We start from the raw sequence: 27760 nt of genomic DNA, 5'->3' as shown, positions 1-27760 counted from the left end.
CACGTTTCTTTGTTTTATTTTTCTCTTTTTAAAACTTTTTTATTTATATATACTTTTTGAGACAGGGTCCTGCTCTGTTGCCCAGGCTGGGGTGCAGTGGCGTGATCATGGCTCACTGCAGCCTCAACCTCCTGGGCTCAAGCCATCCTCCCGCCTCAGCCTCCTGAGCAGCTGGGACTACAGGCACACACCACCATGCCCAGCTAAATTTCATATTTTTGGTAGAGACAGGGTTTCGCTGTGTTGCCCAGGCTGGTCTCAAACTCCTGGGCTCAAGTGATCCGCCCGCCTCGGCCTCCCAAAGTGCTGGGACTACAGATGTGAGTTACTGTACCCAGCTGGCCAGGCACATTTCTGTCTCAGGGCCTTTGCAATGGCTGTTCCTCTGCCTGGAATGCTCGTTCCCCAGATGTCTGCCCACTTGGCTCCTTCCCCACCTCCTTCAGATCAAATGTTGCCCTCTCAGTGAGATCCCCCTGAAAATTGAAACTGCTCTCTCACCGTCCCTGCGTTTTCTACTCACAAATCGCTATTTAACCAACTCATTTATCGTGATTTTTGTCCAACTCTCTGGTTAGGATGTCAGCTCTGTGAGGGCCGAGATCTCTGTCTCATTCACAGCTGTCTCTCCAGCACTGAGAACAGAGCCTGGCACATGGTAGATGCTCAATAAATTATGATTCAATAAATAAAAGAAAGGAAAGAAAGGAAGGAAAGAGGGAAGGAACTGGCAAGTCTGTGGCTCTTGCGGTTTGTCATCTGTCCTAGCTAGGAGGCAAGAGTGTTAACACGTCTCGTCTTCCCGGATAAGATGGTGCCAGGCTGGGAAACTGAGGCATGAAGGGACTCTTCGTAGCAGTCCTGGAGCAGTGAAGCAGGAGCCAGGCTTCAGACCAACTCTCAGTGCTGGGCTCAGAAGAAAAAGCCCCTGACGCCACCTGCTGGTGAGTAGTGTCATGACGGTTGTGCCCACCTGGCGATGCCCTTGCCGGGTGGGCAGGAGAGGAGGAAGCCCAGGGGCATCCCCCGCAGATGTGCAGAATCCATGGAGCCACAGCTTAAGCCTCTTGATTCCTGAAGCCCCGTAGGCACCTCGCCCGATCAGAGCTATGCAGGAGGGTGGGGCCCTGCCAGCAGAGACCTGCCCTGTGTCACTCTGTGCCCGCACACCTGCCCTCCCTCCACAGCCAGCCAGGACTCCCACCTCTCCAGGAGGGAACAGCTGCCCCAGCTCCATAGGGCTGCATGTACCCTACATGGGGCCTCTGGAGGGCAGGGGAGTCAGGGCCCACCCAACTCCCCACCCAGGCCTGGGCAGTTTCTGGTCACAGCAGCCAAGGCGGCAAAACCTAGGCTTCTGGAGGAGAGCTGCCACCATCCCTAGAGGTACATCCTCCGGCCAAACAGGGGTCTCACCACCCAGACATCATCTACGATCTTCCCATCCTGTGAGGGACAAAAACAGGGACAGTAGTTAGAGCTGAAAGCCTGAACTCTGGGGCCACATGGCCTGGGTTCCAATCCCCTCGCTGCCCTCTGATGGGCTGTACAACCCTGAGCAAGTGGCTAGGCCTCTCTGGGCCTCAGTTTTCCTCATCTGAAAAGTGATAGGAAGAGTAACAGTACCCACATCATAGATGTTGTGGGAGTTAAATGAGATAGTATTTGTAAACAGAGCCCAGCATATGGAAAGGGCTATGTAAGTGTAGGCTGTTATTAGAGCACAAACTCTGGAGTCAGACAGACCTTGCTTTATATTCCAGCACATCCACTCTTTCTCTCTCTCTCCTCTTTTTTTTTTTTTTTTTTTTTTTAGACAGAGTCTTGCTCTGTCACCCAGGCTGGAGTGCAGTGGCAACCTCCACTTCCCAGGTTCAAGCCATTCTCCTGCCCCAGCCTTCCGAGTAGCTGTGATTACAGGCGCCTGCCACCATGCCTGGCTAATTTTTGTATTTTTACTAGAGACAAGGTTTCACCATGTTGGCCAGGCCGGTCTCGAACTCCTGACCTCAAGTGATCCGCCTGCCTCAGCTTCCCAAAGGCATGAGCTACTGCACCTGGCCAGCGCATCCACCCTCTAGGTGGCCTTAAGCATGTTGCTGGACTCTCTGAGCAAAACTTCCATGTTCTATGCAATGCACAAAGTAATAGATGCCCAGAGTCATCACGAGAACAGAGTGAGATCATGCACACAAAAGTCTGCGCCCTGTGCATGTGCCACTCGATAAATGGTAGCTATCAGATCCCAGCTTGGCCGTCCTCCCGCTGTGTGACCCTGGGAAAATTACTTCCCCTCTCTGAGCCTCAGTTCCCTCACCTATAAAATGGAGAGGAAATCCACTCCTGTGGGATTGTTTTGGTGTATAAAGTGCTACTGGGGCCGCACGCGGTGGCTCATGCCTGTAATCCCAGCACTTTGGGAGGCCCAGGTGGGTGGATCACCTGAGGTCAGGAGTTCAAGACCAGCCTAGCTAACATGGCGAAACCCCATCTCTACTAAAAATACAAAAAATTAGCCGGGTGTGGTGGCATGTGCCTGTAATCCCAGCTACTCGGGAGGCTGAGGCAGGAGAACTGCTTGAACCCGGGAGGTGGAGGTTGCAGTGAGCTTAGATTGCACCACTGCACTCTAGCCTGGGCGACAGAGTGAAACTCTGTCTCAAAAATAAATAAATAAATAAAGTGCTACTAAATGCAGAGCATCTAGGCAGTGCCTGGTATGCAGTAGGTGCTCAATAAATCATAAATATTGTCATTATTTTAAAACTACAATGGCAAAAATAAAGAAAGGTGAGCCATTATTATTTGGATCCACCTAACCTTAAGCCACCTCTACCACATACTCATCTTATTGTTTTCCCCTACCTGTGTCCCACCCCCCATCTTTATCTTCCCCTGCCTCACAATGGTAAATACCTACAGAATTTACCAAGTTCCGCACTGTTCTAAGCATTTTATATATAATAAGTCCTTCAACCCCCATGTAGTCCTGTGAGGTGGAAACTATGATTATCCCCTCTCACAGATGGGAAAACTGAGGCAAAGAAGTTAGATAAGTGGGCCCAGCGCAGTGGCTCACACCTGTAATCCCAGCACTTTGGGAGGTTGAGGCGGGCAGATCACCTGATGTCAGGAGTTCGAGACCATTCTGGCCAACATAGTGAAACCCTGTCTCTACTAAAAATACAAAAAATTAGCCGGGTGTGGTGGTGGGTGCCTGTGATCCCAGTTACTTGGGAGGCTGAGGTAGGAGAATTGCCTGAATCTGGGAGGTGGAGGTTGCAGTGAACCAAGACTGCACCACTGCATTCCAGCCTGGGTGACAGAGCGAGACTCCATTTCAAAAAAAAAAAAAAAAAATTAGATGAGTGACTCAAGGTCACTCAGCTGGTAAGTAGCAGGAGCAGGTTTCTAGTTCTACAGTCCACATTTGTTCGTTTTTTTGTTTTGAGTTAGGGTCTCACTCTGTTGCCCAGGCTGGAGTACAGAGGCGAGATCATAGCTCACTGCAAACTCTAACTCCTGGGCTCAAGTGATCCTCCTGCCTCAGCCTCCCAAGTAGCTGGGACTACAGACATCTGCCACCACACTTGACTAATTTTCCTTTTTTTTCCAAGACAGAGTCTCACTCTGTCTCCCAGGCTGGAGGGCAGTGGCGCCATCTCGGCTCACTGCAAACTTCACCTCCCAGATTTAAGTGATTCTCCTGCCTCAACCTCCCTTGTAGCTGGGATTACAGGCACCCGCCACCATGGCCAGCTCATTTTTGTATTTTTAGTAGAGACGGGGTTTCACCATGTTGGCCAGGCTGGTCTCTAACTCCTGACTTCAAGTGATCCGCCCACCTCAGCCTCCCAAAGTGCTGGGATTTCAGGTATGAACCACCGCACCTGGCCTAATTTTTTTTTTTTTTTTTTTTTTTTTTTTGAGACGGAGTCTTGCTCAGTCGCCCAGGCTGCAGTGGTGCAATCTCGGCTCACTGCAAGCTCTGCCTCCCGGGTTCACGCCATTCTCCTGCCTCAGCCTCCCGAGTAGCTGGGACTATAGGCGCCTGCCACCACGCCTGGCTAATTTTTTTGTATTTTTAGTAGAGAAGGGGTTTCACCATGTTAGCCAGGATGGTCTCGATCTCCTGATCTTGTGATCTGCCTGCCTCGGCTTCCCAAAGTGCTGGGATTACAGGCATGAGCCACCGTGCCTGGCCAATTTTTGTATTTTTTGTAGAGACTAGGTCTCACCATGATACCCAGGCTGGTCTTGAACTCCTGGACTCAAGCGATCCTCATACCTTAGCCCCACCAAATTGCAGGTGTTGCAGGCATGAGCCACTGCGCCCGGCCGAGTCCATGTTTTTAACAGCTCATTTGCCTGGCGGGGCCTGGCTGTACAGTCAGGTGACTTCGGCCTGCCCCTCACTGACCTGGTCGTCCGACACCTGCTGGATGTGGATGTGGGTCCCGTTGAGCATGTGCAGCCGCGTGTACCCGTACTCCTTCACACGCACGGCACTCCAGGGCCTCGGGAAGACAGCAAAGGGCGTCAGCCGCTCCTCACAGCCCTGGGGCGGGGAGAACTGATCAGACCCAGAGCAGGTGGAGGACCCGCAGGGAAGCAGAAATGACCTGCTAGCCCAGGACCCTGCTGCCCTCAAGGAAGACAGTGAAGACTTTACCACCATAGAGGCCGGGCGCAGTGGCTCATGCCTGTAATTCCAGCACTTTGGGAGGCCAAGAAGGGCAGATCACTTGAGGTCAGGAGTCAGAGACCAGCCTGGCCAACATGGTGAAACCCTGTCTCTACTAAAAATACAAAAATTAGCCTGGTGTGGTGGTGGGCACCTGTACTCCCACCTACTTGGGAAGCTGAGGCAGGATAATTGCTTGAACCCAGGAGGTGGAGGTTGCAGTGAGCCGAGACTGTGCCACTGCGTTCCAGCCTGGGAGACAGAGTGACACTGTCTCAAACAAAAAACAAAAACAAAAAGACTTGGCCACAATAATACTCACAATTGAACAATTTGTCCCAGGCAGGCTTCCCTTGCTCCGGGTCTCTGACTTCTAGAAAAGTACACGGCTGTGTAAGGCTGCCCACTACAGCATTACAGTGAAAGCCCTGAACGTGGAAGCCATCCCAACACCCATCAGGGAGTCAGTTAAATACATTATAGCACAGCCATCGCAAAGCAGGGAAGCGGGGTGATACAGAAAGATGGCCAAGATGTGTGTGAAGGAGAAAAAGCAATTTGAAGAACAGAGAAATCACTGGATCTGAAGCCTGGCTGCACAGTAGACCTTCCAAGAAAGCTTTTTAAAACAACAGCGCCTGGGGAAACAGAATGCTCGTGCTTGCAGCAGAAAAGCCAGGCATGAGGAGCAGAGAGGATGCCGGGGTGAGGAAAATCACCATTTTGCACCCAGCATTGTAGTACTGGATTGAAGCAAGGATCATGAATGGATGATAAAACTAGCAGGGAAAGTTTGAGGCATAACAGGATGTTTGCATAGTCTCAAAGTATCTCTCCAGGAGATGCTTGTTAATTACAAAGGAAAAAAGAGAGTCACTTTATGGTGGAGAGGGCTGGCAGATACCTCCCTAACCAAGTGATCAAAGTGATCGTCATCAGTAATGAGACCCATCCATACCACACTTTCAGCTGAGAAATCAGAGGCTCAAAGAGGTTAAAAAGACATCGTGCAGCCGAGCACAGTGGCTCACGCCTGTAATTCCAGCACTCTGGGAGGCCGAGGCGGGCAGATTGCTTGAGCCCAGGAGTTCAAGACCAGCCTGGGCAACATGGCAAAACCCTGTCAATACAAAAATTAGCTGGGCGTGGTGGTGCATGCCTGTAATCCCAGCTGCTCAGGAGGCTGAGGTGGGAGAATTGCTTAAGCCTGGGAGGTCCAGGCTGTAGTGAGACGAGACTGTAACACTGTACTCCAGCCTTGGGGACAGAGTGAGATCCTAACTCAAAAAAGACACCATGCGCCTCCTTGCAGGATGTATTGGGAAGAACACAGTATCTGTTCTGTGTATTCTTAGCAAAGATGCACAACTTCTATCTAATCATGAGCAGACATCAAACAAACCCAAAGGAAATTCCACAAAACAACTCGCTGTGCTTTTCAAAATTGTCAAGGTCATGAAAAATGAAGAAAGAGTACAGAATGTTTCTGATGAAAGGAATGAAAGAGACGTCGGGCGCAGTGGCTCATGGCTGTAATCCTAGCACTTTGGGAGGCCGAGGCGGGCAGATCACGAGGTCAGGAGTTCGAGACCAGCCTGGCCAACGTGGTGAAACACCCGTCTCTACTAAAAATACAATAATTAGCCGGGTGTGGTGACATAGGCCTGTAATCCCAGCTACTCAGGAGGCTGAGGTGGGAGAATCGCTTGAGCCTGGGAGGCAGAGGTTGCGGTGAGCCGAGATCATGCCAATTGCACTCCAGCCTGGGCAACAATAGTGAAACTCTGTCTCAAAATAAATAAATAAATAAATAAATAAATAAAAGTGGTTAGATGTTCATATTTGGGAAATATTGGTGAAGTGGATATGGAAAGTCCTTGTGTTGTTAGCGCAACTTTTCTGTTGGTCTGAAATAATTTCAATTTATTTTTTCTTTTTTATTTTTGAGACAGAGTTTTGCTCTTGTTGCCCAGGCTGGAGTGCAATGGCACGATCTCGGCTCACTGCAACCTCCGCCTCCTGGGTTCAAGCGATTCTCCTGCCTCACCCTCCTGAGTAGCTGGGATTACAGGTGCCCACCACCATGCCCGGCTAAGTTTTTGTGTTTTAAGTAGAGATGGGGTTTTGCCATGTTGGGCAGGCTGGTCTCAAACTCCTAACCTTGGGTTATCTGCCCGCCTCAGCTTCCCAAAGTGTTGGGATTACAGGCGTAAGCCACCGCGCCCAGCCTCAAATTTCTTAATTAAAGAAAAAAACCAATTTGTGCTGATAAAATCAGAATAGCAATCACCCATGGGCAGAGCCTGGCTGCCAAGGGCCGTGAGAAGCCATCTGGTGCTGACAGCATTCTATTTCATGCTCCGCGTGGCAGCTACTCTGGGAGATCAATGCCAGGGATTCTGGTATTTTGTCCGGGGTCAGGCCCAAGCACTGGACTTTTGAAAGCTCCATAGGTAATTCTGATGTGCACCAAGTTTGAGAACCACTAGGGCATGACCCACGATCTAAGTGCTTTTTTTTTAAGTAAGCAATACAGTAACATGTCTCTATCTAAACAATTACTCCTTTGTATATGCAGAGAACATTGTAAAATGCCTAAAAAGAGTCAACAACCGAGAGTGGGGCAATGTGTGGTGTGAGTGGCTTCTGTTCACCTCCTGCCCTCTGTAACTGTTTGAATTTTTATTACAAGTGATTCTTACTTTTATATATATGTATACATATATAATTATAACAATAATTATTATTTTACCAGAAACAGGGTTTTGTCATGTTGCCCAGGCTGGTCTCGAACTCCTAGACTCAAGTGATCCACCCACCTCAGCCTCCCAAAGTGCTGGCATTACAGGCATGAGCCACCACACCCAGCCTCTCTTTGCTCTTAATCATTTGTAAGAAGCAGCTTTGGAAGGCCGAGCTGGGGGATCACTTAAGCCCAGGAATTCGAGACCAGCCTGGGCAACGTAGTGAGACTGTCTCTATTAAAAACATTTTTCTTTTTGAGATGGGGTCTCGCTCTGTCCCCAGGTTAGAGTGCAGTAGCACAATCTCAGCTCATTGCAGCTTTGACTTCTTGGGCTCAAATGATCCTCCCACTTTGGCCTCCCAAGTAGCTGGGACTACAGGTGTGCACCACCATGCATGGCTAAATTTTGTATTTTTTGATAGAGATGGGGTTTCACCATGTTGCCCAGACTGGTCTGAAACTCCTGACCTCAAGTGACCTGCCCGCCTCAGCCTCCCAAAGTGTTGGGATTATAGGCGTGAGCCACTGCATGTGGCCAAAATTTTTAAAATTAAATTAAAAAATTAAAAAACTAAGCCTCACTCCATGGAGAAGGGGTAGATTCTAAGGCTGAGCAAAAAAAAAAAAAAAAAATAAAACACATGATGATCCTGGAATGTTTTGAAGTGCCAGAGAATAAGGAGGGGATGAGTGGAAAGGAGACAGGAGCCCACTGATTGCCAAAGCTGGCACAACTTAAACATCCAGATAAATAACAGTCATGTTGGATAATAACCCGCAGAGTAAAATAAATTACCCATGAGTTCACATGGACATAAATAAACAATTAACCAACTGAACAAATGTGGCAGAAGACACAAGTCAGCCTTGCAGGAGGATCTCAATTCATAAATCTTGGAAGAGTGAGGGCGACAGAAAATCCCCATTAGAACGGCACTATAAGGCCGGGCGCGGTGGCTCTTGTCTGTAATCCCAGCACTTTGGGAGGCTGAGGTGGGCCGATCACCCAAGGTCAGGAGTTCGAGACCAGCCTCGCCAGCGTGGTGAAACCTCATCTCTACTAAAAATATAAAACTTAACCAGGCATGGGGGTGGGCACCTGTAATCCCAGCTACTTGAGAGGCTGAGGCAAGACAATTGCTTGATCCCGGGATGTGGAGGTTGCAGTGAGCTGAGATCGTGCCACTGCACTCCAGCCTGGGCAACAAGAGTGAAACTCCGTCTCAAAAAAACAGAAAGAAAGAAGGAAGGAAGGAAGGGAGGGAGGGAGGGAGGAAGAAAAGAGAGAGAGAAAGAAAGAAAGAGAAAGAAAGAAAAAAGAAAGAAAGAAAGAAAAGAGAAAGAAGGAAAGAAAGAAAGAAGGAAGGAAAGAAAGAAAGAAAGAAAGAAAGAAAGAAAGAAAGAAAGAAAGAAAGAAAGAAAGAAAGAAAGTCCTCATTGGAAGAGCTTAGTAATAACTGTTAAGAGGCAGCATCCACTAATGGGTTCTAAAATAAGAGGGTGAAAGTTTGAGGAGAAACAGCACATTTGGGCCAGGCACACCTGTAATCCCAGCACTTTGGGAGGCCTAGGCAGGCAGATCACTTGAGGTCAGGAGTTTGAGACCAGCCTGGCCAACGTGGTGAAATCCCATCTCTACCAAAAGTACAAAAATTAGCCGGAAATCTCTTGAACCAGGAGGCGGAGGTTGCAGTGAGCTGAGATCATGCCACTGAACTCCAGCCTGGGCAACAGAGCAAGACTCCGTCTCAAAAAGAAAAAAAAAAGAAACAGGGCATTTGCATGGTCTAACAGGATCTCCCCCAAGATAGTTTTGTTGTTGTTGTTTAGAGATGGGATCTTGCTTTGTCACCCAGGCTAGAGTGCATTGGTGCGATCATAACTCATTGTAGCCTCAAACTCCTAGGATCAAGCAATCCTCCTGCCTCAACCTCCCAAAGTACTGGGATTACAGGAATGAGCCACTGCACCTAGCCACCCAGTATCTTTTGTGTGTGTGTGTGTGTGTGTGTGTGTGTGTGTGTGTGTGTGTGTGTGTGTGAAAGGGCTCATTTTGTTGCCCAGGCTGGAGTGCAATGGCGAGATCTCAGCTCACTACAGCCTTGACCTCCTGCACTCAAGCAATCCTCCTGACTCATCCTTTTGAATAGCTAAAATTACAAGCAAGCACCACCTTGCCCAGCTAATTTCTTTTTTAATTTTTTTTTTTTTTGTATAGACAAGGTTTTGCTGTATTTGCCAGGCTGGTCTCCAACTCCTGGCCTCAAGTGATCCCCCAGCCTCGGCCTCCCAAAGTGCTAGGATGACAGGCATGAGTCATTGTGCCTGGACCTCCATGGTAGTTATTAATTAAAAAGGGAACTAGAGTAACTTTATGGTGGGAGAGCTCCCAACCTCTGCCACTTATTTGACCTGTGACTTTGAGCAAGTATTTTCCTGTCTGTGCCTCTGTTCCTACATCCGTCCAATGGACATACTGCTAGGAGTTCCCGACCTTAGGGCTGAGGGTTAAGTGATATCCACTATATAAAGCACCCAGCACTCAGTCTGGAACAAAGTTAGCCCTCCATAGATAGGAATAGAGAGAGAAGGCAAAGCCACCCTTCCCCCTACTCACAGCAGATCCTGTGATGATGTGGACAGGCCCTCGCGGGTTGGTGTAGGGCATCTCTCGGCTGCCGTTAAATACCTGGGGAAGGGAACAACGTTGGGTGGCAGGCAGTCACACGAGGCCGTGCCTGGGCCTTCTGACCACCCTGACCCCAGCTGTGTGGGCGCTCAGCCCTTCACGTGCCTCACCTGGTAGTTGTAAATTGGCCACAGTCGTTCATACGAGTGCTCGTGAGCCCACAGCTGCAGATCCACTCCTGAGACAGAGCAAGCGGGGATCAGGCCTCTGAATTGGGGAGAGGTGGGGTGTGGGGCATGGGTCCTGAGGGTCGCTCACCATATTTGTAGAAGAGATCCTCCAACCCGTACAGCTTGCCTTGGAGGCCTTTGCGGACCTGGGCAGGGTGAATGAGCGGGTGAGGGTGACGCAGACTGACACCCACCTGGCTTTCAGCATGTCCCCACTGTCTCCCAGGGAGGGACCTCACCTTGCTTTCATGTCGTGTGCAGTCGTCCAGATCTGCGTTGGAGCAGTACATGGGCCGGTGCCCCATAGTGATGATCCACGGCCGGGCTGCCCGGTTCTTATTGGCTTTCTAGAGAGAAGGGCCCAGGGTGAGGGGCTAGGAGTCGGGGGTGGAGGGGGAGGTGGGGCTGGCCGGGGGACTACAGGGGACCTCCACCCAGGTTACCTGGAGGTCGCTCTCCAGCCAGCGAAACTGCCTCTGTACCAAGTGGCGGCCATAATGGAGAAAGAAATAGACCTCGGTGGAGAAGGAGATGATGTGGGCGGGACCCAGATCCCAGCTGGAGGAGTCAAAGGGCAGGGGTCAGGGACCAGGGCTCCCCTGCATCTCCCATCCTTCAGGGGAGAGGGCCAGTCCCCCAGCACCCCCACATTACCTGTACCACAGGCCCTCATTATCCCCCGGCATGCTGAAGCGAGCCTTGTAGTTAGAGAAGTTGCTGGAATAAAGGAAGTACAAGGGATGGAGGTGAAGGACTGAATTTCATAGCCCTACTCCTATGCCCCGCCACTGTCAGGCCCTGAGTCCAGCTTCCAGCCCACCCCCATTTCCTCTTGCTACCACAATTGAAATGTTGCAGCATGAGAGACTCAAGGGAGACACTAAGAAGAACGAGACCATTTCCATTGATCCAGCCCTCGCCCACCGCCACCACCCTCGGTCCTCACTAGCGTTCTTCATGATTCCCAGGGCATGTCATGTACGGCAGGCTGGCAGCCACGGGTTCAATGAGCCGCATGAACCTATCCCCAACACGGGCGTTGTCCTGATCCAGGTTGTAGGCAAAGTCTCCTGGGGGAGGGGGCGGAAGGAGGGTGAGGACCCAGGCCCAGCTCTGCTTTCATTGGAATTGAGAGAGCCAGGTATGGTGACTCACACCTGTTAATCCCAGCACTTTGGGAGGCCAAGGCAAGAGTATCACTTGAGCCCAGGAATTCAAAACCAGCTTCCCAAAGTGCTGGAATTACAGGTGTGAGCCACTGTGCCAGGCCAAGATGGGCACTTTTTTTTTTTGAGACAGAGTCTCCCTCTGCTGCCCAGGCTGGAGTGCAGTGGTGCCATCTTGGCTCACTGCAACCTCTGCCTCCTGGGTTCAAGCGATTCTCCTGCCTCAGCCTCCCAAGTAGCTGGGATTACAGACACTTGCCACCACACCTGGCTAATTTTTGTAGTTTTAGTAGAGATGGAGTTTCACCATGTTGGCCAGGCTGGTCTCGAACTCCTGACCTCAAGTGATCCACCCACCTTGGCCTCACAAAGTGCTGGAATTACAGGCATGAGCCACTGCGCCTGGCCCAAGATGAGTATTATTATTATTATTCCCATTTCAGATGGGGAAACTGAGGCCCCAGGTCACACAGCTGGCTAGTGAAGATGTAGAAATAAAACCTAGGGAGCCTGATTCCAGAGTCTGCACTTTGAAGCACACAATCCCCAATCCCCATTACCCATCTAATTCCCTTCCCCCTCTTAAATAACAGCAGCAGCAACAATAATAATAACCAGCACAAGGACACGGAAGTGCACCTGCACCCTGTGAGGCAAAGCGAACTCACGTAGTCATCACAACAGTCCTGCGAACTCGGAACCAGCTTTCTCTCTGATCAAAATATACGGGGGAAAACCCCTGCTCCTGGCAAGAGCGCCAGAGTTGGGATTTTAACCTAGGCAGGCTGGTTGGCCACAGACAGCGTCTCCGTAGCCAGTCTCATCCCCTGTCCCTTCAGAGACACACTGGCCCCAGCCCTGTCCCCTCCACGGTCCTAGCACCTCCCCCGACCCGCGCGCCCCCCACCGTCCCTGCGCGCGCCCCCCACCGTCCCTGCGCGCGCCCCTGAGGATGCCTCACCCACATGGAGAACGGCGTCATACATGCCCTGCTGGGTGTCCCTGCGCAGCCGCGGGAGGGCCTTCGGGTTGTCAGCCCCCAGGTCCCCAAACACAGCCAGACGGGGACTCCAGTGGGCCCCATTCTTGAGGGCCCTGAAGCGGAACCGACGGCTCCAGCCCTGCGCACTGCCACAGCGATAAACTGAATGGGAGAGGAAAAGGTCGCAGTCAGCTGGGGCGCCCCGGGACCCTCCCTCCAACCCCATCCTTCCCCGACTGGTGGAGGGGAGGAGATGGGGTGACTGGTGGGGGTTGGCCCATGCCCCTTCGGTCTGCCTTCCCCGGCACCTTCCGTTTTCATCCTGGGGTCTCATACAACAGGCTTGCAGATAGGCAGAGGAGTTACCAGCCCAGCCTGAGCCACCGGCCAGTGGTAGCTTCTAGTCTGCATCCCACTCCTCTTCCCATTCCTCCTCAACAGCTCAGCCTGGGGCCCCTCTCACCATACTGAACCCCCGGCAGCAGCTTGCGAAGCGTGACTCGGTGTATGTAGAGCTTCCGCCGGAGAATGCCCCCGTCCACAAAGGGGACGAAGGTGCCCTGGGCGCGGAGGGGCAGGGGCCCCGACGGCTGCAACCCGAATTGCACTTCAGAGCGGGTTGGGACCCATGTGGTCCAAGTTACAGTCATGGAGCCTGGCTCACCTGGGGAGAAAGAGACAGAGGGTAGACCGGGAGTGAAGCCTGGGCAGGGTGGGAGGGATGTGCAGAAAAAGTGAGGGGCGTTGACCACTGTTGAACAGTTAGTGGTTAAGGACACAGGTTCTGGAACTGCCCAAGTTCAATCTCAGCCCTGCCATTTCTTTTCTTTTCTTTTTTTTTTTTTTTGAGTCAGGGTCTTACTCTGCCGCCCAGGCTGGAGTACAGTGGTGCAATCTCAGCTTACTGCAATCTCTGCCGCCTCCCAGGTTCAAGCGATTCTCCTGCCTCAGCCTCCCGAGTAGCTGGGATTACAAGCATGTGCCACCATGCCTGGCTAATTTTTGCATTTTTAGTAGAGATGTAGTTTTGCCATGTTGGCCAGGCTGGTCTTGAACTCCTGACCTCAGGTGATCCACCCACCTTGGCCTCCCAAAGTGCTGGGATTACAGGCATGAGCCAGCTCTGCCATTTCTAAGCTGAGCTTTCCTGGGGCACATCACTTCACCTCTCTGAGCCTCAGTTTTCCTGTCTGTAAAATGGAAAAATAATAGTCTCTGCCATATATGGTTGTTATGAGGCTTAGATGAATAAATATAAATAAAGCACGTGAAACAGTACCTAGTACACTTCGGGTTATATGGGGGAATGAGTATTATTATTAATATCATTATTTACTGTGTGCAGGTCTTGTGCCAACTATTTTACACACATGATATCATTTAAGGGTTGCCAGCTTGGGTGTCTGGAGGCCAAGACTGTAGACCCTGCCCTATCTCAAAGGTGCAGCCATCACTCAGATCTGGCAATAGCCACAAAGCAAGCAGGAAATGGGCCCAGTACCAGCAAAGCTATTGACTTTTTTTTTTTTTTTCTTAGAGATAGGGTCTCACTCTATTGCCCAGGCTGGAGGTGCAGTAGTGCCATCTTAGCTCACTGCAGCCTTGGCCTCCTGGGCTCAAGCAATCCTCCTGCCTCAGCCTCCCAAGTAGCTGGGACCACAGGCACATGTCACCATGCCCAGCTAATTTTTTTTTTTTTTTTTTTTTGAGGAGTCTTGCCCTGTTGCCTAGGCTGGAGTGCAATGGCGCATTCTCGGCTCACTGCAACCTCGGTGGGATGGTTTGGCTCTGTGTCCCCGCCCAAATCTCATCTTGAATTGTACTCCCATAATCCCCACGTGTTGTGGGAGGGACCAGTGGGAGACTGAATCAAGGTGGTGGTTTCCCCCATACTGTTCTCATGGTAGTGAATAAGTCTCACGAGATCTGATGAGTTTATCAGGGGTTTCCACTTTTGCTTCTTTCTCATTTTCTCTTGCCACCGCCATGTCAGAAATGCTTTTCACTAGCCAGGTGTATTGGCTCACACCTGTAAACCCAGCACTTTGGGAGGCCAAGGTGGGCAGATCACGAGGTCAGGAGATCGAGACCATCCTGGCCAACATGGTGAAACCCCATCTCTACTAAAAATACAAAAATTAGCTGGGCGTGGTGGCATGTGCCTGTAGTCCCAGCTACTTGGAAGGCTGAGGCAGGAGAATCGCTTGAACCTGGGAGATGGAGGTTGCCGTGAGCCAAGAGCACGCCACTGCATTCCAGCCTGGCAACAGAGCAAGACTCTGTCTGTCTCAAAAAAAGAAAGAAAGAAAGAAAAAAGAAATGGCTTTCACCTTCTGCCATGATTCTGAAGCCTCCCCAGCCATATGGAACTGTAAGTCCAATTAAACCTCTTTTTCTTCCCAGTCTTGGGTATGTCTTTATCAGCAGCATGAAAATGGACTAATATAGTAAGCTGGTACCAGTAGAGTGGGGTGTTGCTGAAAAGATACCTGAAAATGTGGAAGCAGCTTTGGAACTGGGTAACAGGCAGAGGTCGGAACAGTTTAGAGGGCTCAGAAGAAGACAGGAAAATGTGGGAAAATTTGGAACTTCCTAGAGACTTGTTGAATGGCTTTGACAAAAATACTGATAATGATATGGACAATGAAATCCAGGCAGAGGTGCTCTCAGGTGGAGATGAGGAACTTGTTGGGAACTGGAGCAAAGGTGACTCTTGTTATCTTTTAGCAAAGAGACTGGTGGATTTTGCCCCGCCCTGGAGATTATTGGAACTTTGAACTTGAGAGAGATGATTTAGGGTATCTGGTGGAAGAAATTCCTAAGCAGCAAAGCATTCAAGATGTCCTGTTAAAGGCATTCAGTTTTAAAAGGGAAGCAGAGCATAAAAGTTCAGAAAATTTGCAGCCTGATGATGGGATAGAAAATAAAATCCCATTTTCTGAGGAGAAATTCAGACTGGCTGCAGATATTTGCATAAGTAACGAGGAGATGAACGTTCATCCCCAAGACAATGGGGAAAATATCTCCAGGGCATTCCAGAGACCTTTGCGGCAGCCCCTCCCATCACAGACCCGGAGGTCTAGGAGGAAAAAATGGTTTCGTGGGCAGGGCCCAGGGTCCCTGTGCTGTGTGCCGTCTAGGGACTTGGTGTCCTGCATTCTAGCTGCTCCAGCTGTGGCTGTAAGGGGACAACATAGAGCTCAGGCCGTGGCTTCAGAGGGTGCAATCCCCAAGCCTTGGCAGCTTCCACATGGTTTTGTTCCTGCAGGTGCGCAGAAGTCAAGAATTGGGGTTTGGGAACCTCTGCCTAGATTTCAGAAGATGTATGGAAACGCCTGAATGCCCAGGCAGAAGTAGGGGTGGGGCTCTCATGGAGAACCTCTGCTAGGGCAGTGCAGAAGGGAAATGTGGGGCTGGAGGCCCCACACAGAGTCCCTACTGGGGTACCACCTAGTGGAGCTGTGAAAAGAGGGCCACTGTCCTCCAGACTCCAGAATTGTAGATCCACCAACAGCTTGCACTGTGTTCCTGGAAAAGCTGCAGACACTCAATGCCAGCCTGTGAAAGCAGCCAGGAGGGAGGCTATACCCTTCAAAGTCACAGGGGCAGAGCTGCCCAAGACCATGGGAACCCACCTCTTGCATCAGTGAGACCTGCATGTGAGGCCTGAAGTCAAAGGAAATCATTTTGGAGCTTTAAAATTTGACTGCCCTGCTGGATTTTGGACTTGCATGGGCCCTGTAACACCTTTGTTTTAGCCAATTTCTCCCATTTGGAAGGGCCGTATTTACCCAATACCTGTACCCCCATTGTATCTAGGAAGTAACTAGCTTGCTTTTGATTTTACAGGCTCATAGGTGGAAGGGTCTTGACTTGCCTCAGATGAGACTTTGGACTGTGGACTTTTGGGTTAATGCTGAAATGAGTTAAGACCTTGGGAGACTGTTGGGAAGGCATGATTGGTTTTGAAATGTGAGGACATGAGATTTGGAGGGGCCAGAGGCAAAATGATATGGTTAGGCTCTGTGTCCCCACCCAAATCTCATCTTGAATTGTACACCCATAATTCCCACATGTTGTGAGAGGTACGTGGAGGGAGATCATTTGAATCATGGGGGCAGTTCTTGTGGTAGTGAATAAGTCTCATGAGATCTGAGGGTTTTATCAAGGATTTCTGCTTCTGCTTCTTCATCATTTTCTCTTGCCGCCACCATGTAAGAAGTGCCTTTCGCCTCCTGTCATGATTCTCAGGCCTCCCCAGCCATGTGGAACTGTAAGTCCAATTATACCTGTTTTTCTTCTCAGTCTCAGGTATGTCTTTATCAACAGCATCAAAACTAATATACCCTGCCTCCTGGGTTCAAGTGATCCTCCTGCCTCAGCCTCCTGAGTAGCTCGGACCACAGGTATGAACCAGCATGCCCAGCTGATTTTTAATTTTTTTTTCATAGAGATGGGATCTTGCCATGTTGCCCAGGCTGGTCTTGAACTCCTGGACTTGAGCAACCCTCCCTCCTCGGTCTCCCAAAGTGCTGGGATTACAGGCATGAACATGTGCCCAGCTTTTCTATTGACTTCTAGAACACATCTTTTTTTTTTTTTTTTCAGACTAAGTCTCACTCTGTCGCCCAAGCTGGAGTGTAGTGATGCAATCTTGGCTCACTGCGACCTCCACCTCCTGGGTTGAAGTGATTCTCCTGCCTCAGCCTCCTGAGTAGCTGGGATTACAGGTGCGTGCCACCATGCCTGGCTAATTTTTGTATTTTTAGTAGAGACAGGGTTTCACCGTGTTGGCCAGGCTAGCCTTGAACTCCTGACCTCGTGATCTGCCCACCTCGGCCTCCCAAAGTGCTGGGATCAGCACTTTGGGTGAGCCACCACGCCCAGCCTACAACATATCTTTACACAGTGGTTTTTATATCCCAGGAGCGTATATAGATAGATATGAAAATCCAGATTTTGAAGTGATAGCTTCAAATTCTTAAATGTTAGCACCCAAGTCAAGGTTTTAAAAATACCGTGTGTGTGATGTAGTGTAATGTTAAGAGTTCTTCCTCCAGCCATACAAAAATGCATGTGCTCAGGGTTATTTATGGCAGTACTCTTTGTAATTGCAAAATACGGGAAACAACCTAAATGCCCATATTTAGGAGAGTGACTCAATAACATCCACACAATGGTGTAAAAAAGAATGAGGACAAGTTCCAAGAACTGCTATGAAATGTTTCCAGGACATATTGTTAAACCAAAAAAAGCAAAGTGCATAAGAGTATAGTTAGCTGCCCTTAATGTAAGGAGGTATAGAAAATATGCAGGTGTCTCTGTTCATTTGTACAAAAGAAATAAAGAAAGGGTACACCAGGTACTAAAGAGATGAATTACTTACAGGGGATGAGTGGAAAATGAGGTAGAAGAGGAGGCCAGACATGGTGGCTCACGCCTGTAATCCCAGCACTTTGGGAGGCCGAGGTGGGTAGATCACTTTGAGGCCAGGAGTTTGAGACCAGCCTGGCCAACATGGTGAAACCCCATCTCTACTAAAAATGCAAAAATTAGCTGGGCGCGATGGCTCATGCCTGCAATCCCAGCACTTTGGGAGGCTCAGGCAGGTGGATCACTTGAGGTCAGGAGTTCGAGACAAGCCTGGCCCATATGGCAAAACCCGGTCTCTACTAAAACTATAAAAATTAGCTGGGCAGGGTGGCGCGTGCCTGTAATCCAGCTACTCAGGAGGCTGAGGCAGGAGAATCACTTGAACCCAGGAGGCGGAGGTTGCAGTGAGCTGAGATTGTGCCACTCACTGCACTCCAGCCTGGGTGACAGAGCAAGACCCTGTCTCAAAAAAAAGAAAGAGAAAGAAAGAAAGAAAGAGAGAGAGAAAGAGAGAGGGAGAGAAAGAAAAAGAAAGAAAGGAAGAAAGAAAGAGAGAGAGAAAGAGAGAGAGAGGGAGAGAAACAAAGAAAAAGAAAGAAAGAAGGAAGGAAAGGAAGAAAGAAAGAAAGAAAGAAAGAAAGAAAGAAAGAAAGAAAGAAAGGAAGAAAGAAAGAAAAGGAGTGAGGGAAGAAGGAAAGAAAGAAAGAAAAAGAAAAAAAGAAAGAAAAGAAGGAAAGAAAGAAAAGAAAGAAACGGGGGCCAGGTGTGGTGGCTCACGCCTGTAATCCCAGCACTTTGGGAGGCCAAGGCAGGTGGATCACCTGAGGTCAGAAGTTCAAGACCAACCTGGCCAACATAGTGAAACCCCATCTCTACCAAAACTACAAAAATTAGCTGGGTGTAGTGGCACAGACCTGTAGTCCCAGCTACTCAGGAGGCTGAGACAGGAGAATCGCTTGAATCTGGGAGGCGAAGGTTGCAGTGAGCCGAGATCACACCACAGCACTCCAGCCTGGGTGACAGAGCAAGACTCCATCTCAAAAAAAAAAAAGAAAAAAGAAAAAAGAGGAATGGGAAAGAGTAGTAGGGATGAAGAAACAGAGACACTTGTCTGAGTCAGGCTTTTCGTATAATTTTGACTCCTGGAACTATAGTCATGTTTCACATTTCCCTCACACACCCACAAAATAAATAATTAAAACTATCAGGATGTGGGGGGAACCCAATATGGAATAGAAACACTAATAAGTAGACCTAACCAGATAAAAAAAAAGCATAACATAACCACATGGAAGGGGGTAAGGAAGAATAATAACTGCAAGAAACAGTGTCCTAACTGGGTATTATTATAAGGCAAAAGACAAAAAGGACTGTGCATAAAGGCTGTCACCTTGGCATCGTGTGCTTCTCACAGGCACACCTGTAAATGATTCTGCAACTGCTATATATATATATATACAGAGTTTCGCACTTGTTGCCAAGTCTGGAGTGCAATAGCAGGATTTCGGCTCACTGCAACCTCTGCCTCCCGGGTTGAAGCGATTCTTCTGCCTCAGCCTCCAAACTAGCTGGGATTACAGGCATCTGCCAACACATGTGGCTAATTTTTTGTATTTTTAGTAGAGACCGGGTTTTACCATGTTGGCCAAGCTGGTCTTGAACTCCTGACCTCAGGTGATCCACCTGCCTCTGCCTCCCAAAGTGCTGAGATTACAGGTGTGAGCCACCACATGCTTTATGTATACACTAGGATTGAACAAATAAATATATTGTAGACAGTAAGAGTGAAGTTTCTGAGTGTTAGAGAAAGAAGTTACAAATAAGGAAAGATAAGGCTAAAATAAACCCACGGTGCTGGGCTGAAATCAGAGATATCAGTATGATCTCATGGTAATTCAATTTTTTTATTTTTTTATTTTTTTAGTTGTTGTCTTGCTCTGTTACCCAGGCTGGAGGGACAGTGGTGTGATCTTGGTTCACTGCAACCTCCGCCTCCCAGGTTCAAGTGATTCTCCTGCCCCAGCCTCCTGAGTAGCTGGGATTACAGGCACACACCACCATGCCTGGCTAATTTTTTGTATTTTTGGTAGAGATGGGGTTTCACTATGTTGGCCAGGCTGGTCTCGAACTCCTGACCTCAAGTGATCCACCCACTTCGGCCTCCCAAAGTGCTGAGCCACCGTGGCCAACCAGGTAATTAATTTTTATACAGATTCAAACATAGATGTGTGAATATGCAGCTTCGTGTACATGCATGTGTTGCCTCGCTGTGTTTGTTGAGAGGAACTAGAAGCAATGACATCCCAGTGGCAATGAGCACACCTAGTGCCCAGATCTTAGTTTCTAAATATTCCAATAAAAAGGAACTGGCGGGCTGGGCGCAGTGGCTCACGCCTGTAATCCCAGCACTTTGGGAGGCTGAGGCAGGCAGATCATGAGGTCAGGAGTTCGAGACCAGCCTGACCGACATGGTGAAACCCCATCTCTACTAAAAATACAAAAATCAGCTGGGCTAGGTGGTGCACGCCTGTAGTCCCAGCTACTTGGGAGGCTGAGGCAGGAGAATCGCTTGAACCCAGGAGGCGGAGGTTGCTGTGAGCCGAGATCACGCCACTGTACTCCAGCCTGGGTGACAAGAGCGAAATTCCATCTCAAAAAAAAAAAAAAAGAAAAAAGAAAAGAAACTGGAACTTATTGTGGGAAATAGGTGCTTCCCAGGATGGAACAGGAAATACACAAGAGGAGCCTGGAATCATTTGTGATGTCATCAAGTGAGGAAGTGCTCACAAATGATGGAGGCTTGTTGTAAGAACACAGAACGCAATCTGAAGGAATTCTGAGAGACCAAATCTGGGACAATCATAACATCAGATTTTTCACCCATGGAATAAAATGGATATCCATGAGTCCGTGATGTAAATAAACCATTGAATAAAGTAATAAAGGGAGCAGGGAGGGACAGCTCTTTCTTATAATAAAATTTCAATTAGATGGGAGGAGCTACTATATTGAATAGGAACAATAGACCAAAAAAAAAAAAAAATAGAAGTGGTGAGGCTGGGCGCAGTAGTTCACATCTATAATCCCAACACTTTGGGAGGCTGAGGCAGGTGGATTGCTTGAGCCCAGGAGTTCCAGACCAGCCTGGGCAACATGGTGAAACTCTGTCTCTACAAAAATACAAAAATTGCCAGGCATAGTTGTGCATCCCTGTAGTCCCAGCTACTCAAGAGGCAGAAGTGATGAGGGTCACTTGAGCCTGGGAGGTAGGGGTTGCAATGAGCTGAGATTGTGCCACTGCACTCCAGCCTGGGTGACAGAGCAAGACTCTGTCTCAAAATTAATTAATTAATTAATTAATTAAAAGTTATTGGCCGGGCACAGTGGCTCACGCCTGTAATCCTAGCACTTTGGGAGGATGAGGCAGGCAGATTGCCTGAGCTCAGGAGTTCAAGACCAGCCTGGGCAACACAGTGAAACCCCATCTCTACTAAATTACAAAAACTTGGCCAGGCATGGCAGCGTGCGCCTGTAATCCCCGCTACTCAGGAGGCTGAGGCAGGAGAATTGCTTGAACCTGGGAGGTGGAGGTTCCAGTGAGCCGAGATTGTGCCACTGCACTCCAGCTTGGGCAACAGAGCAAGACTCCATCTTAAAAACAAAACAAAACAAAGGTTATAAAATTTAAAAAGAAAAAAAAGAAGGAGGGAATTAGAAAATTAGAAAATCACCATTAGGCAAACACCACACTAATTCTTGCCGATAAGATCCACTTATCAGCAGGATCTTTTAACAAGATGCTAAAATTAGTGAGCAAACATTGAGGAGAAATGGGATTTGCATTGTCTTGAGCCATCTCCCTCAAGATATTTATTAACTACAAAGGGAAGAATAATTAATTTATAGTGGAGAAACCCAGCAGGCACCTCCTTAATGAAACAATCAGGGTCAACATCAATAAGTCACAGCAATAAGTCACAGCCACATCTTGATCCTTCGTATCATGCACCAAGAAGGGCACAACATCATATCTGTGATAGTCTTGCCAAAAATACATAACTTAATTCCAGTGGTGAGAAAGTATCAGACAAATCCCAAACGAGAGATACTGTACAAAATAGCTGATCGGTACTCAGCAATACCAAGAGCATGAAAGACAAGGGAAGACTGAGAAACTAATAGATGGGAGGAGACTAGGGAGGCACAACAGCTAAATGCAATGTGAGATCCTGGATCGGATTCTGGAAGGGGAAATGGACATTAGTAGAAAAACGGGTGAAATTCAAATGAGATCTGTAGTTTAGTTAACAGGATTGTACCAATCTTTATTTCTCAGTTTTAATCATTGTACATGGTTACATAAAATGTTAACATCAGGGGAAACTGAGTGAGGGGAGACAGGAACTCTGTAATATTTTTGGAATGTTTCTGCTAAATCCAAAAGTAGTACAAAATTTAAAAGTTTCAAAATAGGCCGGGCACGGTGGCTCACACCTGTAATCCCAGCAGTTTGGGAGGCCGAGGCAGGTGGATCACTTGAGGCCAGGAGTTCAAGATCAGCCTGCCCAACATGGTGAAACCCCATCTCTACTGAAAAATACAAAAATTAGGGGCCGGGTGCAGTGGCTCATGCCTGTAATCCCAGCACTTTGGGAGGCCGAGGTGGGTGGATTACTTGAGGTCAGGAGTTCGAGACCAGCCTGGGCAACACGGTGAAACCCCGTCCCTACTAAAATACAAAAATTAGCTGGGTGTGGTGGCATGCACCTGTAGTCCCAGCTACTTGAGAGACTGAGGCAGGAGAATCGCTTGAACCTGGGAGGCAGAGGTTGCAGTGAGCCAAGATCTCACCACTGCACTCTAGCCTGGGCAACAGAGTGAGACTACAACTCAAAAAAAAAAAAAATGCAAAAATACAAATACAAAAATCAGCCAGGCATGGTGATGCGCGCTGGTAGTCCCAGCTACTCGGGAGGCTGAGGCAGGAGAATCCCTTGAACCTGAGAGGCAGAGGTTGCAGAGAACCAAGACCACACCACTGCACTCCAGTCTGGGCGATGGAGTGAGACTCTGTCTCAAAACAAACAAACAAACAAACAAACAAACCCACAAAGATCGTGGGCTTCTGAGCTAGCCTGCCGGCATTCAGATTCCCAGGCTGTGTGAACTGGGGTCAGACTCTTCCCCTGCTGTGAGTCTCTCTTGTCAAATGGGAGTAGCAATGGTACCTACAGCTCAAGGTTGATACCAGGTTAAATGAGTTATCCGTCTAAAGCACTTATAAGAGTGTATTTGCCATTGTTACTGTGTAGGCTGAAAAAGGACAGCCATGATCTCACTGGATTGTCACAGCAGCACTACGAGATGGGTTTTTACTGCCTTTCCCATTTTTACAGAGGCCTCCAGGCAAAGCGCTTTGTCCAAGGTCACTAGGCTGGCAAATGCCAAGCCAGTTCATTCATGTGGTTTCTGATTCCACATTGCAACTAACCTTTAAGAAACCCTCTCTCTGCTGGGCATGGTGGCTCACCCCTATCATCCCAGCACTTTGGGATGCTGAGGTGGGAGGATCACTTGAGCCCAGGAGTTTGAGACCAGCCTGGACAACATAGTGAGACCTTGTCTCTACAAAAAATAAAAAGAATTAGCCAGGCATGGTAGTGCATGTCTGTAGTCCCAGTTACTCTGGAGGCTGAGTCAGGAGGATCACTTGTGCCCAGAAGTTAGAGGCTGCAGTAAGCTACGATTGCGCCATTGCATTCCAGCGTGGGTGACAGAGTGAGACCCTATCTAAAAAAAAAGAAGAAACTATCTTCTTTGAAGAAGTAAAAGACATGAAAAACAAGGAAAGATAAGGAATGACTGAGGAACTGTCACAGATAGAAAAGAGTAGGACTAGAGCGAGGCATGGTGGCTCACGCCTGTAATCCCAGCATTTTGGGAGGCAGAGGTGGGTGGATCACTTGAGGTCAGAAGTTCGAGGCCAGCCTGGCCAACATGGTGAAACCCCGTCTCTACTAAAAATACAAAAATTAGCCAGGTGTGGTGGTGCATGCCTGTAATCCCAGATACTTGGGAGGCTGAAGCAGGAGAATCGCTTGAACCCAGGAGGTGGAGCTTGCAGTGAGCCAAGATCATGCCATTGCACTCCAGCCTGGCCAATAGAGTGAGGCTCCATCTCAAAAAAAAAAAAAAAAAAAAATTAGCTGGGCATGGTGTCATGCCCCTGTGGTCCCAGCTATTCGAGAGACTGAGGTGGGAGGATCGCTTGAGTCTTGGAGTTGAGGCTGCAGTGAGCCATGTTTGTGCTACTGCACTCCAGTGCCAAACCCTGACAGAGCCAAACCCTGTGTCAAAAAACAAGCAACTTTTCTCCCTGTTTCAACCACATGTCTGTGCAAGAACAGATTTTCTTCACAGGCAAAATCCAAAACAACAAATCACAACAGACTCAAATGAAAACAGATCTGAGGAGAATCCAGGTGTCAGTTACCAAACCAGATACTAAAGAGATTTTAGGCGGGGCGCAGTGGCTCATGTCTGTAATCCCAGCACTTTGGGAGGCCGAGACTGGAGGATCGCTTGAGCTTAGGAATTCAAGACCAGCCTGGGCAACGTGGTGAAATTCCATCTGTATAAAAAATACAAAAATTAGCCAAGTATGGGGTGGTGGGTGCCTGTAATCCCAGCTACTCGGGAAGCTGAGGTGGGAGAATCACTTGAACCCTGCGGGGCGGAGGCTGCAGTGAGCCAAGATTGTGCCACTGCACTCCAGCGTGGTTGACAGAGCGAGACCCTGTCTCAAAAATAAATAAATAAATAAAAGATTTTTAAAAGATGCAAGTCAATGCCACTCTCCTCACTCAATTTCTTCTTTTGCAAAATACAGTTTGTTCCTTAAAAATATCATATACATTAATACAGAAGGTGTTTGTTATTGTTAATTTTAAATGACAATAAAAAATTTTAAATGCCTCAGTTTTAATACCTTATTTAGTAAATATTGCTAGCTGTAATGCACATAAACTAAAGCTCTTTGAAGTTCTCCATAAATTTTAGTGGTGTAAAATGGTCCTGAGATTAACAGTGTAAAACAAACAGTCCTGAGATTTAAAGTGTATGGAAATTGCTGCTACATGCCAAGCTCCATTCTGTCCCCCTCCCCCCCCTTTTTTTTTTGAGACAGGGCCTCATTCGGTCAGCCAGGTTGGAGTGTAATGGCATGATCTTGGCTCATTGCAACCTTTGCCTCCTGGGCTCAAGCGATCCTCTTGCCTCAGCTCCCCAAGCAGCTGAAACCAGGCGTGAGCCACCATGCCCAGCTAATTTTTTAATTTTTTTGTAGAGACAGGGTTTCACCCATGTTACCCAGGCTGGTCTTGAACCCCTGAGGTCAAGTGATCCACCCACCTCAGTGTCCCAAAGTGCTGAGATTACAGGCATGCACCACTGTGCCTGGCCTCCACCACATTTTTTTTTTAAAGACAGGGTCTCTCTCTGTTGCCCAGGCTGGAGTGTAGTGGCCAATGATGGCTCACTGCAGCCTTGAACTCCTGGGCTCAAGTGATCCTCCCACCTCAGTCTCCCAAGTAGCTGGGACTATATAGGTGCATGCCACCACACCTGTCTAAGATTTTTTCTTTTTCCCTAAGAGGCAGAGGTCTCAATATGTTTCCTAGGCTGGTCCCAAACTCATGAGCTCAAGTGATCCTTCCGCCTCAGCCTCCCAAACTGCTAAGACTACAGGTGTGAGCCCCCACACTCAGCCTCAGTTCTGCCCCTCTACAGGTAGCAACTCATTTACACCTCAGCATGAGGTTGTACTAATATTACCCCATTATCCAGATGAGGAGACTGAGGCCAGAGAGGTTAAGCCACTTGCCCAAGATCAGGCAGCAGGTACATAGCAAAGCTGGGATTCTAAGCCACGTGGTCTGGGCGCCAATGGTCCAGAGTCCAAGCTCTTACCCCCACAGTGGAAGGATCCTAATCAAAGATCGGGAGGCAGTCAGCCTCGTGGGGAAGAGGAGAAGAGGGATGGAGAAGCGGCTGGGTAACCCAGCTCTGTTATCATTCATCCACTGGTTCCTTCCACAACTGGCTCTGAGGCCTACCATGCATGAACGAACAAACGTGCCAGGTCCCGGAAACACAACAGAGATGCAATGAACAAGGACAGCAGCAGTCCCCTTTTGAGAGCAGGGGAGCACTCTCTGTGGGCTGAGCACCATGATCATTCCCCACACTTCCAGGTGTTCCACAGCCTGTACTTCCTATTCCACAGAGGTGGATGACGGAGGCTCAGGATGAATGAGCCACCCGCCTAGGGGCTCACAGTGTGGGATTCCTGAGCCCTCAAACAACGAAGCACCGCTGGGCCTCTCTGGGAGAGGCATAGAAATGAGTCAGGGACACTTACCTGGGTAAGACAGATGGACTTGCTCTGGGGCAGCGCTGGGAGCCCCCAGGGACCCCTGGACTCCCAAGGAGAATAGCAGGAGTAGACGGTAACAGGACCAGTAGCCAGGAAGGGGGTGCATGGTGGTGGGGTGGTGATGGCAGACAGGGGAAAAGCAGGGGGACTGAGGAGATCAGCTCCCCACAGGTACAGCAGGAAGGGCTGGGAGGATGGGGAACGGAGGATGATCAGGCAGTGCTCTGGGGGACAACAGAGGCAGGAGGGCAGGGAGGTCTCCTTCAAGACGGGTGGTTATCCAGGTGCTGGAGAGAGAAACCAAAAATAAGAATCGCTAAGGAACAGCAGCAGAACTCTCTGAGCCTCACTCACCGTGTGCCAACCGCTTGACATAGATTAACTCACAGAGGCCTCACGACATTGCTATGAAGTGGTGGCTGTGCGCATTATCATCCCCATATCACAGATGAGGAAACTGAGCAGCTGAGTGATTCAGCTGCACAGCTAGGATGGGATGGAGCCAGGATTTGAGCCCAGGAGGGCCTGATTCCAGAGCCTTGCTCCTAACCAGAGCTCACTCTCAGTGCTGGGGGTCTGGGAGTGGGGTGGAGGCTGTGTAGGAGGTTGCATTCCGCAGCCCCATCCCCAGCTTTCCATCCTGCTGTTAGAAACCCCAGTTCTCCTACCTACTCCCGAGATGCCAAGCATTCCCGCCTGCCCCCGGAACCTCGCCTCTCTACTCCATCCTTAGCCTTCTATTTTGCTCCTAGTGACCCCAATCCTCCCACACCACCCCCAGATCCTTTAGAGTCCATCATGGCCAGAGCGGCCGCATCCTCTCTCCCCATCCCCAGCGTCCCTGCCCTTCCCCCATCTGTACCCACCCCCCTTCTCTCCAGCGCTTTCCCGCCTGCTCCAGCTCCGTCTCCAGCTGCCAGGATGGAGCTGGGTCGGGACCATCCGGGAAAGGGGACGCCCTCCCGGACCCCGGCTCACCCTCGGGGGCGCCGGCTGCCCGCACGCGCCTCTCCCGCCACCAGCGCCGCCCCGGTATTTATGAGTTCGCGGGTGCCGAGGCCTCTTGCCGCCTACAGCCGTCCCAGCCCCGGAAGAGCCGGTCGCCTCGGGGTGACAGCCTCCCTAGACAGCCAGGGCCCCGGGTCCCACAGGTCCGGCCGGTCCTGCCTGGGCACCCCACACCCACCCGCCCACCCCCCCAGGGCGTGGCGTCGGAAGGGGGACCCAGGAAGGCTTGGTACGTCTCCGCCGCCACCTCCGAGCCGGCCACCAGGTGAGACCCCGGGCAGGTAAGCCTGCACTCGTCCCTCTGGCGCCCACTCATCAGCTGGGGAGCCCCAGGGCACGGACACCGGCCCCTATCCTGGCCCTGCCCGATCCCCAGGTACCCAGGTGTGCAGGACCGGGGGATCCCCAGCCTTTCCAGCCTCGCTGCATCTTCCTCGCAATTCCTTCCGGCTTCCTTCCTCTCCATGCTGAGCCCACTGACTCCTCCTCAGAAGCCCGGGGCAACCTG

The 27760-nt window shown here is 49.6% G+C and overlaps 1 protein-coding gene across 5 annotated transcripts; it reads right to left on the bottom strand.

Moving 5' to 3' along the window:
- On the bottom strand, positions 1-27721 carry ACP7 (acid phosphatase 7, tartrate resistant (putative)). Of its 5 annotated transcripts, none has more exons than XM_055369330.2 (14): positions 27633-27721; positions 26230-26531; positions 12901-13101; positions 12417-12599; positions 11236-11359; positions 10944-11006; positions 10733-10847; positions 10529-10636; positions 10378-10435; positions 10230-10297; positions 10048-10119; positions 4421-4558; positions 1417-1446; positions 1-1127 (listed from the first exon to the last, which is right to left on the bottom strand). In XM_055369330.2, the coding sequence occupies exons 2-14, from the start codon at positions 26348-26350 to the stop codon at positions 1059-1061; spliced, it is 1350 nt and encodes a 449-aa protein (XP_055225305.1). In that variant the 5' UTR covers positions 26351-26531; positions 27633-27721; the 3' UTR covers positions 1-1058. The 5 variants fall into 5 exon arrangements, with proteins under 5 accessions (XP_055225305.1, XP_055225307.1, XP_063557380.1 ...); XM_055369332.2 differs by lacking the exon at positions 27633-27721 and adding an exon at positions 27223-27313; XM_063701310.1 differs by having other exon boundaries at positions 1-1446.
- Positions 27722-27760: the final 39 nt, after the last annotated feature.

The sequence above is a fragment of the Gorilla gorilla genome, chromosome 20 (assembly GCF_029281585.2).
Source record: "Gorilla gorilla gorilla isolate KB3781 chromosome 20, NHGRI_mGorGor1-v2.1_pri, whole genome shotgun sequence".
Lineage (NCBI taxonomy): Eukaryota > Metazoa > Chordata > Mammalia > Primates > Hominidae > Gorilla > Gorilla gorilla.
The sequence above is the reverse complement of the archived record's forward strand: the minus strand, read 5'-3'. Positions and strand labels throughout refer to the sequence as shown.

Coding starts and splice junctions, on each gene's coding strand:
- ACP7 (XM_055369330.2), bottom strand. CDS start 26,350: ATGCACCCCCTTCCTGGCTACTGGTCCTGTTACCGTCTACTCCTGCTA. Junction 10,637..10,732: donor GGCTGGAGAGCGACCTCCAG/GTAACCTGGGTG, acceptor CCTTCTCTCTAG/AAAGCCAATAAGAACCGGGC. Junction 1,128..1,416: donor TCGTAGATGATGTCTGGGTG/GTGAGACCCCTG, acceptor CTCTGCTGGCAG/GGCCCCACCCTCCTGCATAG.